General features: G+C 36.5%; 1 protein-coding gene across 1 annotated transcript in view; it reads right to left on the bottom strand.

Moving 5' to 3' along the window:
- The window catches only part of LOC112816360 (phosphatidylinositol-binding clathrin assembly protein-like), a 32,288-nt gene continuing 17,875 nt past the window's right edge, over nt 1-14,413 (bottom strand). Inside the window, exons 11-15 of the mRNA XM_073889666.1 lie at nt 13,576-13,659; nt 13,435-13,468; nt 9,127-9,253; nt 766-822; nt 1-104 (exon numbers count right to left, since the gene is read on the bottom strand). Of these exons, the coding sequence (XP_073745767.1) occupies nt 72-104; nt 766-822; nt 9,127-9,253; nt 13,435-13,468; nt 13,576-13,659 (335 nt within the window). The 3' untranslated portion in view covers nt 1-71. The remainder of the gene's footprint in view (nt 105-765; nt 823-9,126; nt 9,254-13,434; nt 13,469-13,575; nt 13,660-14,413) is intronic.

Here is a 14,413-nt window from a genome sequence, read left to right as displayed (position 1 = left end):
ATAAATACACTGTTCAGGTGGATGGTGAAGAAAAAGAAGATGTGAACAGTTGTGCCAAGGTTTTGTCTTTCTCAAAGGCCAGGATTGAGGAATATGAACAAGAGCTGGCGAAGATGAAGAACATAATTCCATTTGATCAGATGACCACTGAGGACCTGAATGAAGTCTTTCCAGAAACCAAATTAAACAAGAAGAAGTATCCCTATTGGCCTCACAAGCCAATGAAAATTTATAAACTTGAGTTGAGAAGAAAGCTCAGGCCCTTGTATTATAAACGCTGGACATTAAAAATAAAGAAAAAGAAGAAAACATAGGGGGTAAATTTCATACCACTGGATTTGGCAATGAATTCTTCAATATGACACCAAAAGTCCAGGCAACAAAAGAAAAAAAAAGTAGATAAATTGGACTTCATGAATGTAAACTAAGGTTTAGTTGAATCTCTTTTATGTGCATATTGATTATTCCTATTTTGGATTATCTATTAATTCTAGAACCGCTTTCTCTAAACTATCCCACTACCACACATCCCTTCTCCTCCCCATTTCTAGGGTTCCTTTCTCTATTCCCTTTATCCATCACACAAAGCCTTTGCTATATCATTTCTCAAAGGGCTGCTAATTCTTTTTCTACTGTGAGGGAAGGATGTGGATGGATTACCTTCCATTTTAAATGATCTATATCATGCTTTTTTTGTTAGAGCAAACCATGGGGAATTTTACCCACATCTCTTCCTCTTGGTATCTTAAAAGGGTTTGTTCTTACCGTTCTATACGTAGGCACTTGCTGTGAAGTCACTGGATAGCCCACTGGAGGCAGTACCTTAAAGAAAAGGGTCAGTTACTGTATAGTACATTTTCTACTAGTATTTAATAAATGTTATAAGAGACAGAAAAAAATTCTGCTACATATTTAATTTTGAGAACAAATATATGGAACCATTTCTAGCCAGGACAATGATCTTTCCTTGAACATGACAAATTTAGGACTAGACAGACATATTAACTAATGAAATAGAAGAAGGAGCACAGAAAAAACCCTCACATATCTCGTCAATTGATTTCTGACAAGGGTGCCATAGACCATTCAATGGAAAAAGGACAGTCTTCGGCAGATGATACAGGGACAACTGGATAGTCACATGCAAAACAATAAAGTTGGACCTTTACCTCACAGTATATACAAAAATTAACTCAAAATTGATCAAAGAGCTAAACTTAAGAGTGAAAACTGGAAGAATCTTAGAGGAAAACATAGGTGGTAACTCATACCATTGGATTTGGCAGTGAATTCTTAAATATGACACCAAAAGTCCAGGCAACAAAAGTAAAAAGCAGATAAATTGGACTTCATGAAATTTCTAAAAATTTTGTGTATTTAAGGACACAATCAAGGGAGTAAAAAGACAACCCACGGAATGGGAGAAAATATTTCCTAATCATATATCTGATAGGGGATTAATATCCAAAATGTATAAGAACATCTACAATTTAACAACAACAAAACAAATAACCAAATTCAAAAATGGCCAAAGGTTTTGAATAGACATTTCTCCAAAGAAAATACACAAAAGGCAAAAAATCACATGAAAAGATGCTCAACGTCACTAAACATTAGGGAAATGAAAATGAAAATCACAATGAGATATGAATTCACACCCATTAGCAGTGGCTATAATAATTTTTTTTTAATCCAGGAAACAAGTGTTGGTGAGTGTGTTCGGAAGCTGGAACCCTCATGCATTGCTGGTAGAAATATAAAGTGCTTTAGCCACTGGAGTAAATGGTATGACAATTCCTAAAAAAATTAACCACAGAATTATGATATGATCCAGCAATTCTACCTCCAGATATATACCCGAAGAACTGAAAGCAGAAACTCAAACAGATATTGGTACACCAGTGGTCATAGCAGCATTATTCACAATAACCAAAAGATGGAAACAACCCAAATGTCCATCAGTGGATGCACGGATTAACAAAATGTTGTAAATATATACAATGGAAAATTATTTCGGCTTAAAAAAGAATGAAATTCTGAGATATGCTACAACATGGATGAATCTTGAAGACATTACACTGAGTGAAATAAGCCAGACACAAGAGGACAAATAATGTATGACTGCACTTATAATGAGGTACCTACAATAGTCAAATTGATAGAGACAGAAAATAGAAAAGTAAACATCAGCAAGTAGAGTACGGAAATCACCAGAATTAAAAGTACCACTGAACTGGCAGTAATTTATCCTTTTTCCCTTCCATTATCCTCCACACTGGACTGAAAGCAGCTTGAAACCTGGAAGAGATCACTATTGTACAGATGAGAGAAAATTCCATGAGTCTAGCTCTGACCTGAGTAGCTCTAAAGAGAACTTCGAAAGCTCAGAGAAAGTCAGAAAGTCCCCCAGTGTTTTTCCTCTTTCCTCCTTTTTCTCTATTCTCTCACGCCCCAGCTCCCAGTGCTATCAGGGCAACAGAGGTGGCCAATGTTCCAAGGAGAGAAGTTTTCTTCTCCATTAGGTGGAGCTGTGGCTCCATGAGCGGAGAGACAATTTTTTTTTTTTTTTTAATTCTCTCTGTCCTACCGCCACTTGGAACGCTGACTTGTCTCAATCACAGAAGTGAGTAGGGTTTGGGACCAGAGGAAAATACTGGAGAGAGAGCAGAGATAGAAAAACACAGGGAAGCTGTTTGTGAATTCCTGCGCTCATGGTGCCCCTCCCTCCACCTGTGCAGGGGTAGGTTTGATTTTCTTTCAATTCAGTTTTTATTCAAATTCCAGTATAGTTAACACAGAGTGTAATATTAGTTTCAGGTGTACAATATAGCAATCCAGCACTTCCATACAACACCCGCAACACGGTGCTTATCACCACAAGTGCCCTCCTTCATCCCCGCCCCTAGTTCACCCATCCCCCTCCACCGCCCCCCTGGTACCCATCAGGGTCTTCTCCATAGTTAAGAGTCTGTTTCTTGGTTTGCCTCCCTCTCTTTTCTTCCTTTTGCTCAATTTGTTTTGTTTCTTAAATTCCACATATGCGTGAAATCATAGGGTATTTGTTTTTCTCTGACTTAGTTCACTTAGCATTATACTAGCTCTATCCTTGTCATTGCAAATGGCAAGATCTCATTCTTTTTTGTGGCTGAGTAATATCCGTGTGTGTGTGTGTGTGTGTGTGTGTGTGTGTGTGTGTGTGTGTGTGCATACACACCAAATCTACCAAATCTTTTCTTTCCTCAGATCTTAGAGTAGGGTTCAGTGTAGGGCTGGAATAGGGGTAAGGGTTAGGGTTATGGCCAGGGTGACAGTATGAGCTTATTGTTCTGTAGTTCAGAGACCTCTACAGAGGGATAAATTTAGGGCAAGTGTAATAGTCAGATTGACGGGTTAGGGTTAGGCGTTAGCAGTTAGTGGTTAGGGGTAAAGTTTAGGGTCTGGCTTAGGATTGGGTTTTCCATTAGAAGAAAAAAAAAGAAGAATACTCTCTACCTCTATCCATGTCATTACACATGGCAAGATTTCCTTGTTCTTCATGCCTGAGTAACACACCATTGTATATATACACCAAATATTTTCTTTCCTCAGATCTTGGAGTCGGACTTGGTGTAGAGTTGGCATAAGGATAAGCATTACGGTTAGGGCTGGGATAAGGGTATGGGCCTACTGTCCTGCAGTTCAGAGACCTCTACAGAGGGATGAATTTAGGTAGAGGGTTATGATCAGGGTGAGGGCTTAGGATTAGGGGTTAGTGTTTAACAGTTAGGGGTTAGAGTTAGGGTTTGGCTGAGGGTTAGGTTTTCAATTAGAATACTCTCGAGCTCCATCCATGTCATTGCAAATGGGAAGACTTCATTCTTTTTATAGCTGAATAATATTCCACTATAAATACATGCCACATCTTCTTCATCCATTCATGTATCGATGGACACTTGGGCTGTTTCCATACTGTCAATAATGCTGCTGTCAACAATACTGCAGTAAACTTTTGGATGCATGTATCTCTTTGCATTAGGGTTTCTGTGTCCTTTGGGTAAGTACCCAGTAGTGATTGCTGGATGATAAGGTAGTTCTATTTTGAACTTTTGAGGACCCTCCCTACTATTTTTCAGACTGGCTACACCAGTTTGCATTCCCACCAACAGTGCAAGAGGTTCCCCTTTTCTCCCCATCCTCACCAACATCTGCTGTTTCCTGTGTTGTTGCTTTTAGCCATTCGGACAGCTATGAGGGGATATCTCATTGTGGGTTTGATTTACATCTCCCAGATGATGAGTGATGCTGAGCATCTTTTCATGTGTCTGTTGGCCATCTGTATGTCTTTCTTTTAAGATTTTATTTTATTTGTCAGAGAGAGAAAGAGAGAGAGATTGCACAAGCAGGGGGAGCAGCAGAGGGAGAGGGAGAAGCAGGCTCTCTGCTGAGCAAGGAGCCCAATGTGGGACTCGATCCCAGGACCCTGAGATCATGACCTGAGCTGAAGGCAGACGCTTAACCAGCTGAGCCACCCAAGTGCCCATCTGTATGTCTTCATAGAGAAATGGCTGTTCATGTCTTCTGGCCATTTTTAAATTGGATTATTTATCTTTGGGGTGTTAAGTTTGATAAGTTCTTTATAGATTTTGGATATTAACCCTTTATTGGATATGTCACTTGCAGATATCTTCTCCCATTCCATGGGTTACCTATTAGTTTTGTTGATTGTTTCCTTTGCTGTGCAGAAGCTTTTTATTTTAATGTAGTCCCAATAGTTTACCTTTGCTTTTATTTCCCTTGCCTCAGGAGATGGATGTCAAAAGAAAGCCAGGGTAGCAATATTTATATCATACAAAATCGACTTTAAAACAAAGACTGTAGGGGCGCCTGGGTGGCTTAGTCAGTTAAGCGTCTGCCTTCAGCTCAGGTCATGATCTCAGGGTCCTGGGATTGTGCCCCTTGTCGGGCTCCCTGCTCAGTGGGGAATCTGCTTCTCCCTCTCCCTTGACTCCTACCCCCTGCTCTCTCTCAAACAAATAAATAAAATCTTTTAAAAAAAATAAACAACAGGGATGCTTGTGTGGCTCAGTCAGTTAAGCATCTGCCTTCGGGTCAGGTCATGATCCCAGGGTCTTGGGATCAAGTCCCACATTGGACTCCTTGCTCAGCGGGGAGCCTGCTTCTCTTTCTGCCTGCCACTTCCCCTGCTTGTGCTCTCTCTCTCTCTGACAAATTAAATAAATAAAATCTTTAAAAAAATAAAAGACTAACAAAAGACAAAGGAGGACACTATATAATCATAAAGAGGATGATCCAATAAGAAGATATACCAAATTGTAAATATTTATGCACCCAACATGGGAGCACCCCCAAATACATAAAACAGTTAATAACAAACATAGAGGAATTAACCAATAGTAATACAAATAATAGTAGGGAACCATGACATCCCACTTACATCAATGGATAGATTATCCAAACAAAAAATCAACAAGGAAACAATGGCTTTGAATAACATACTGGAACTGATGGGTTTAATAGATATATTGAGAACATTCCAACCTAAAACAGAATACACATTCTTTTCAAGCACACATGGAGCATTCTCCAGAATAGATGACATGTTAGTTCACGAAACAGGTCTCAACAAATTCAAAAAGATAGAAGGCATACCATACATCTTTTCTGACCACAGCACTATGAAACTAGAAATTAACCATAGAAAAAAATATGGAAAGCCCACAAATACATGGAAGTTAAATAACATGCTATTAAACAATGAATAGGTCAAAGAAGAAATCAAAGAATAAATCAAAAATTACGTGGAAACAAATGAAAATGAAAACACAATGGTAGATCTGATCTTGATGAACATACTGAAGAATGATTACAGGGGAGAGGCCAACACCCAGACCCCAGGCTGACCATCGGGTGGCACACATGCAGGACAGGCCCGAATAGCAGCACAAAGGCTGCAAAAACTGCGCTGACACTGGTTGGAACCACAGGCCAGAGAAGGAGGCAGAATGTGCAGCTTAAACCTACCCAGGTCAAATCCCTGCTAAAACACAAATACCAACATTCTCCATAAAATTTAATAAGGCCCAGAGACAAAGTAATAGTCGAAAATGTCCAGGACGCAATCCAACAAAGTAATAATCAGGAATGTCCAGGATGCAATCCAAAATTAGTTGACCCATGAAGAGCCATAAAAATCTCAACTTGCATGACAAAAAGGTAATCAACATACACCAGTGATGAGATGACACAGATGGTGAAATTATCTGACAAAGACTTTCAAGTGGCTATTATAAAATGCTTGAATGAGTAATCGTGAACACTCCTGAAATAAGAGTTAAAATAGAAAGCATCAGCAAAGAAACAGAAGATATAGGAAAAGACAAATGGAAGTTTCAGAACTAAAAACTGCAATAACTGAGATAAAAATACACAATTGAAGGACCCAATATCAGAATGCAGATGACAGAGGAAAGAGTCACTGAACTTGAAGACAGACCAATAGAATTATTTATTCTGGAGAACAGGAAAAAAAAGACTTAAAAGAAACAAAAAGAGCCTCAGGGACCGGTGGGACAACAATCTAAAGGTCTAATATTTGTGTCATTAGAGTCACAGAAGGGAAAGAGAATGACTATAGTGCTGGAAAAAAAAAACATTTGAAGCATTAAGGGCAGAAAACTTCCCAAGTTTGGCAAAAGATATAAAAATGCAGATTCAAGAAGCTGTACAAATCTGAACAGAATAAACTCCCCAAATCCATGCCATCATATTCAAACTTCTGAAAATGAAAGACAAAGAAAAATATCTTGAAAGCAGCCACAGAAAAACTATGCAATATCTATAGGGGAACAAATGATTCAGATGACAGGATTTTTCACCAGAAACCATGAAGGCAGAATAAGGATTTTTCACCAGAAACCATGAAGCCAGAATAAAGTAGCCCATCTTTCAACTGCTAAAAGAAAAGAAATGTCACTCCAGAATTCTGTATCCAGTAAAAATTGCTTTAAGATTGTAACACTACATCAAAAACTAATGATGTAATATATGGTGATTAACATAACAATAAAAAATTTTTAAAAATTGCTTTAGAATTAAAGGTGAAATGAAGCCATTCTCAAATGAAGGAAAAATAAGAGAATTCATAGCCAGAATTGCTAATGGATGTTCTTCAGGTAGAAAGGAAATGATACTAGAAGGAGATTTGGAATATCAGAAATGAAGGAAGAGCAACAGAGATGGTAAGTATCTCAGTAGCTATAACAGGCTATTCTCCCATTCTTGAGTTCTGCAAAAAGTGTAAGATTGTCTGATTGGTCTTTTCAATGTAACATAAAAGGAGGAAGGTAAGGGGACCTGTATGGTGCTAATGCTTTTACACTCCAATTGAAATAGTAAAATTTTTATTCTAAATGGACTATGAAAAGTATGTATTTTGTACATGCTAGAGCACACACTAAAAAACCATACAGAGAGATATAGTCCAAATCACAACATAGAAATTAAAATGAAATACTATTCCAAAATATATTCAAAGAATCCAAAAGAAGGCAAGAAAGAAGAAACAGAGGAACAACAATGACGATGAACAGAGGGAAAAAAACAGAAAATAACAAAATGGTAGCCCTAAATATAAACACATCAGGACCTAATTGACATTTATGGAACATTCCACCCAACAACAGCAGAATACATGTGTTTTTAGGTGTTCACAGAATGTTCGCCAAAATAGACCATACCCTGGGTTATAAATCAAATTTAACAAATTTAAAAGAACTTAAAGCATACAACATACTTTCTCTGACCATAAAAGAATTAAATTAGAAGTCAATAATAAAATCATAACAAAAAAACTTCCAATGCTTAGAAATTAAACAACATACCTCTAAATAATCTCTGAGTCAAAAAGAAATTAAAAATACATGGAACTGGACAAAAATGAAAATAAAACATCTAAAGCAGGGACTTAGTGGGAGTTTTATACCATTAAACAATATATTAGAAAAGTATCAAATCCATTATCCAAACTTCTTTCTTCAGAAACTAGGAGAAGAGCAAAATAAGCTCAAATCAAGCAGAAGGAGGGAAATAACAAAGATAAAAGCAGAAATCAATACAATTAAAAACAGAAAACCAATAGAGAAAATTCAATAAAACTAAAAGTTGGTTCTTTGATATGTTCAACAAAATTGATAACTCTGTAGCAAGATTGCCAAAAACAGAAGACACAAATCACCAATATCAAGAATGAAAGAATGGAAATCACCAGATCTTGCAGCCATTTAAAGGAAAATAAGGGAATAATATGAATAGCTTTTCTAACGTAATTTGACCCCAACTGTTAGGTTGTTTCTACACTTCTTCCTATTTATTCCAAACCCAAAAATTTCCTTGCTAAGAACCTTTCTAGGTTCTTAGTCATCTGTGTCCACTATGAAGCAGCACAGCCACACCTTTCCTCAGTACATTTTGAAATTACTTACTCCTGTTTCCCAAATCCTCTCAAAATTCTTATTCCTAGAACGCACCTTAGCTGCATATTAGGAAAAAAAGTCACTATGTACTCAATAGATAATATGCAGTTTGTTATATCATCATTGGACCAATGAAGTTTTAAAGCAAAATCATATACAAATAGCACAGGTCCACATCCTTAAGCCCTTGGGGCCAAATGTATTTTGGAATTCAAAATGTTTTGTATTTTGGAAAAATAATTTAGAGAGAACACAAAGAATATATTAGTAACACCCCAGGGGGGGCTGGAATGGCACCCTGTTAATCAAACACATTAATATCTCTGTAGCAAAACACAAATGCAAAATTCATGTGTGAATATTTACAGTTAGATAAATAATAACTACAGCCTCATGCGAGTTCAGGTAAAGTTTTGCAGCCAAAAGAGTTTGCTGCAAACTTAACCAAACAAAAACAAAAACAAAAACAAAAACAAAAACCCTTGTTTTCTGGAGCTTTTTTAATTTTAGAATTGCAGATAATTTATTGGGGACCCATATTTCAACTTCCAATCTATTATTAGCAACTCCTGTCAGTTCTAGCTCTCAAATCTCTTTCTTTTGATCTACTGCTCCCATTCTAGCATTCTAGGTAATAATACCTAATAAACATTACCATGTGGGGAACAGAAGGAACAGAAATATGTTTCCAGAGGGTTGATGTGCAGGTGTAGGTATTCAACTGCCACTTCATTCCATCAGCAATTTCCATCTCTGAAGGCTGAGGCCACTTCATGTCTGATCTAAGATGGGATATATAAATCAGCCCATTTTGGAGAATGACAAATCTACCATTTTAACATAAAGTCAGGATATAGCCCTTGAGACAATGTTCATGCTTCTCAACAGATAAGAGATAATAGGAAGGAATCACAAAACAACGCCAAAAAAAAAAGACCATTGGCTGTTTTGTATATGAAATTAAGTTATCATTTCAAAACTAAAAGTTTCTACTGGGTTTTGCTAGATAATGCGAAGTTTAAATGTCCCACTAATAAAGTTTGAGAGTTAATAGAAAGAATTCAATAGTAGCAGTTTCCCATAAATAAAGGGACTTGAGTGAATATCTTTTATTCTAAACTATCTTAATAGTGTATCTGGAGAAAAAAACTAGTATACCCTCATGGTAGTAGGTCAAGGGGCACTAGGGTAAGAGGCAGAAGTATTACATTCTGAGCCCCACGAGGCTATTCACTAGCTGTGTAACCTTGATTAAGTAACTTCTTCCTTTATTTGTAAAATGGGGATAAACAATGCCTTACCTATCCACTTCATAGAATTAAAGTTATTTAGGAGAATAAATAATACTAGATAGAAAATATATCATATGAGAATAAATAGAATGAAAAGGAAACAAACTCTTATGGTTCTTGTCTCTAAAAGCTCCTATTTATTCCATATTTGTCATTTGACTTAGATAAATTTAAGTTTTATCTACATGATACAGAGTTTAAAAAGTCTTAATGCTAACAGATCCAAAACCAGAAGCATCAGTCACCACTTCCCCTTCCAAAAGGTAGCCACTCTTTTCTTTATGGTATTTAATTCCATGATCCTAATAAAAATATGCCTATACTACTGTATCTTAACTTATAAGTTTTAGACATTATTGATTTTCTGTGGAAGATCTATCACTTACACCATATCCTACTTCCCCTCCTACCTTTCCACATCTACATCTTTATTTTTTAAAAGAAAGATTTTATTTATTCATTTGAGAGAGATGCAGAAACAGAGACAGAGAGCACACAGGCAGGGGGAGAGCAGAGGGAGAGGGAGAAGCAGGCTCCCCGCTGAGCTGGGAGCCCAACGTGGGGCTCGATCCCAGGACCTGGAGATCATGACCCAAGTCTAAGGCTGACGCTTAACCACCGAGCCCCCCAGGGCCCCCCACATCTAGTTTATGTATATATAAGACCACTAAGGAGGTTAATGGCCCTGACTCTAGAGCAAGATTGCCTAGGTTCAAATCCCACGTCAGGCACTTAATAACTGTTAATAATTGTTAATAACAAGTTACAGAATCTCCATATGCCTCAGTTTTCTCACATGGGAAATGGGGATTCATTGCATTCATTCAACAAATATCCATTAAACATCTACTAGGTGCCAGGCACTATTCTTGGTGCTTAAAATATATAAAATGGATGAAAATACCTACCTTCATGGAGCTTATGGTCTAGTGGAAATAATAACTATCTCAAGTTGAAGGATTCTTTTCCTGGAGACATCTCTCTTGGAGTTCTATATCCTTCTGTTCCAATCTCTCTAGGCCAATTGTACAAATGTCACCCTGGAATTTCCATCGTTGCTGTATCAGGAATGCTCCCCACCTCTCACTCTCTTTTTCCCTGAACCCCATGTGCTTCTCTCTCTTAGTTTTACTTCTCTCTTTTCTTAGAGCATACCCTGTAGGAGCTTCCTGAGCAAAGGTGCACGGTAGGTAATTTTTTTAGATTTTTTTGAATTTTGAAAATGTCTATTTAACTCTTGCATTTGGTTGAGAGCTTGTCCGAGTACAAAATTCTAGACTGAAAATAAATTCCACTAAGAATTTTTAACAGATTGAAGTACTGTATTCTAGCTTCCAGTGTTATTAAAGATCCAGAGTTACACTTACTCCTGATTCATTGTTTGTGCTTTGTTTTCCTCAATTCTTGACACTTTAACCTTTTCTGTTCAATCCCTACAATATTAGGATGTTTCAAAGTTCAGTTCTGGACCTACCATTATCCTCTTTATTCTCTACCAAGATGAAGTGATCAAGCCCTTAAGGCTTTTAGCTCCAGCTCTAAAATCCAGACTCCTATGCTTACCTACCTCTTAGATGTCTCATACATATCTGAAATATAACATGTCAAAAGAGAATGCTTAATTCAACTTACCAACTCAAACTGTTTTTCCTTCAATCTTTCCCATCACGATATGTGACATTACCATCCATGTAGTAGCTCAAACCAAAAATTTAAGCACCATCCCTAATCCTCTTTCCCTCACCTCTAATAGCAGGTGCTATCAACTCTACCTTCAAAACATGTCTCAGATGCATCTGCTTTTCATTATACCACCTCCAGCACTACCATCTCAGATGAGGTGTTTCTATAATTCCTTTTTAAAAACTTATGTGTGGATGGGACTGGAGGAGATGATGCTCAGTGAAGTAAGTCAAGCAGAGAAAGACAATTATCACATGGTTTCACTTATTTGTGGAACATGAGGAAGAGCACAGAGGACATCAGGAGAAGGAAGGGAGAAATGAAGGGGGGCGGGAATCGGAGGGGGAGACGAACCAGGAGAGACTGTGGACTCTGAGAAACAGACTGAGGGTTTTAGAGAAGAGGGGGGAGGGGGGAGGGGTCAGCCCGGTGATGGGTATTCAGGAGGGCACGTACTGCATGGAGCACTGGGTGTTATGCGCGAACAATGAATCGTGGATCACTGCATCAAAAACTAATGATGTATTCTATGGTGACTAACATAACATAATAAAATAAAATTTAAAAAAATAAATAATAAATAAAATCTTTAAAAAATAAATAAGTAAATAAGTAAATAAATAACATCACACTAAAAAAAAAAAAAAACACCTGATGTGGTATTTGGTCCATACATGTCTCTTGGATGAATTTTGTTTATATTTTGCTTGGAAATCATCAATTTACTCCCAATTTTCAAATATGTTGTTGCCAAACTCTTGCATAAAGTATTTGCTTTTATTTTAGTCTCGCCTACACCTGTGGTTGTGTCAGCCCTCTTAATCTTCATGTTGTTATACTTTTACACTCTTTTCTGCTTAGTCAGAGGATCCTCTTTTATTGGACTTTACAAAGAAATAAGTTTTGCATTTATTTTTTTGTTTGCAATTTTCTTAATCAGAGCTTTTATCTTTATAGATTTTATCTAATTTGTTTTTTTATAATTTTACATAGATTTCTTAAGATAAAAACTAATTCTTATTAATTTCTCTTTTTTACAGTGAAGAAATTTTCCTCTGAGTTTAGCTTTTGATAGTTATCAAACTATGTATTTCCTCTTTGGCAAAGGATCATATTTTTAAACTTATAGTTAAGATTTTCATGCTCAATTTTTTATTAACAAGTTCTGATTTCATTAGATTATGACAGAATGTAGCCTGTAAAATTCTTTAGTTTTTTTTGTCATGTTTTTCTTTTTTGGTTGCTCTGAAGAAAATAAACATTGTGTGTGTATGTGTGTGTGCACACACTCAGGATTATTATTTATTATGTATTTTTCTCAAGTTCTTCATGTATTTCTAATAATTTTTACCTTATATATTTAAATTTGTGTACACACAAAACAGTGCCTCCATAATAAGTGTCTTTTATCATTGTATGATATCCTTCCTTATTCTGTTTAGTGATTTTAAACTTACATTCCACAGTGTTGTTTGTTGTTAATATTATCACTTCTGCCTTCCTTTGGTTTCCATTTGCCTGCTTTTTGGAGTTTTTTCTGCCTGAAAATGTAGGGATTCACACACGGAAGTAACATTGATTATCTTAAGATGCTGAGGAGCTCCAACTGGTGGTTTTATTGTCTTTGTTTAATAAAATAAAAAATAAGTATTATTCATTTAGTACAGTCTATATAATAAAGTAAGAAAAGAACCAAAAGTACAAAAACTTTGAGAAATGCCAATATTTAAGACACGCTTAGAAAAAGAAGATCCTTCAGATGAACCATGAAGGGATGAGAACCAAGAACTTCACCTACAAAAACTGGGATAGTATATAAAGAGTAACTTTTCTACTTTAATTTTTGAAGGATATTATTATAGAGTTTTGTAACAAATGGTTCCTATATCGAATTCTAAAATAATTATTTTCTAGTTGTTAATCTCATGAGTCTCCTCCTCTAACATGTATGTATTATCAGCTGTCCTTTTTAAATAATAAAAACTTACCTGTTGACTGGGCTTTCTCCAAGGTTAAGATCTGCTTCATAAAACAAACAAAGTTTACATTATTTTTGTATACTTTTTCTTAAAATACATTTAAGTATATATATATATATCTGAAATATTGATTTAAAAATAGATGCTTACTTCCTACAAGGCTAGCAAGTGAGCCATCCAGATTGTTTGCTATGATTTTTCCACATTGCTGTCTGGCTCCAACAGGTTTGTGGGCTTGTGAAGGTAACGTTGGTTATAATATGTCATATAGGGAAGATAATCTGAAAATAAGAGACAGAATTAGATGAAAAACTAAGCCAAATTTATATCAATAATGATATGCATGTACCTCCCGTTACAAACTAACAGCACATCAAGTTCTCAGGTTAATGAGTTTAAATAAAGTCATGTTAAATTATTCATTAAATACATTTTAATTGAGGATTTGTTAGACACCACACTAGGTGCTAAAGATACACCAGTGAAGAAAAAAAAGATAAAAATCCCTGCCTTCTTGTAGCTTACATTCCACTGGAGACAGAAAATAACCAATACAAATGAAGTATATGTTAGATTGTGGTAAGTGCCGAGGGAAAAACAACAGAGAAAGAAGTATGATATGTTGGTGGGGGAGGGGGTATGTAAATTTACATAGGAAAGGCTCACTGAGAAGAGGACTTTTAAGTAAAGACCTAAAGTATGTGAAAAGTGAACCATGTGGACCCAGCAGAAGGAACAACATGAGCAAAGGCCCTCAGGAAGGAGGATATTTGAAGAATAGTGAGGAGGCCAATGTGTCTGGAGTCAGAGTAATCAAAGGAGTCAGGAAGGCAATTCAGGGCCTTGTAAAGAATTGTAAGGACTTTGCATTTTACTCTGAGGCCACCATCTTAGGCCACCTTCCCTGAGATGGTGAAGCCACTGGAGGGATTTGAACAGAGGAGAGACATGATCCATCTGACTTGTATTTTAATCAGATCACTCTGCT

This window comes from Callorhinus ursinus, unplaced genomic scaffold (assembly GCF_003265705.2).
Source record: "Callorhinus ursinus isolate GAN/ISIS: 27379988/994484 unplaced genomic scaffold, GSC_fseal_2.0 scaffold112, whole genome shotgun sequence".
Taxonomy (NCBI): Eukaryota; Metazoa; Chordata; class Mammalia; order Carnivora; family Otariidae; genus Callorhinus; species Callorhinus ursinus.
Note: the sequence above shows the minus strand (reverse complement) of the source record. Positions and strands in the feature narration are given on the sequence as shown.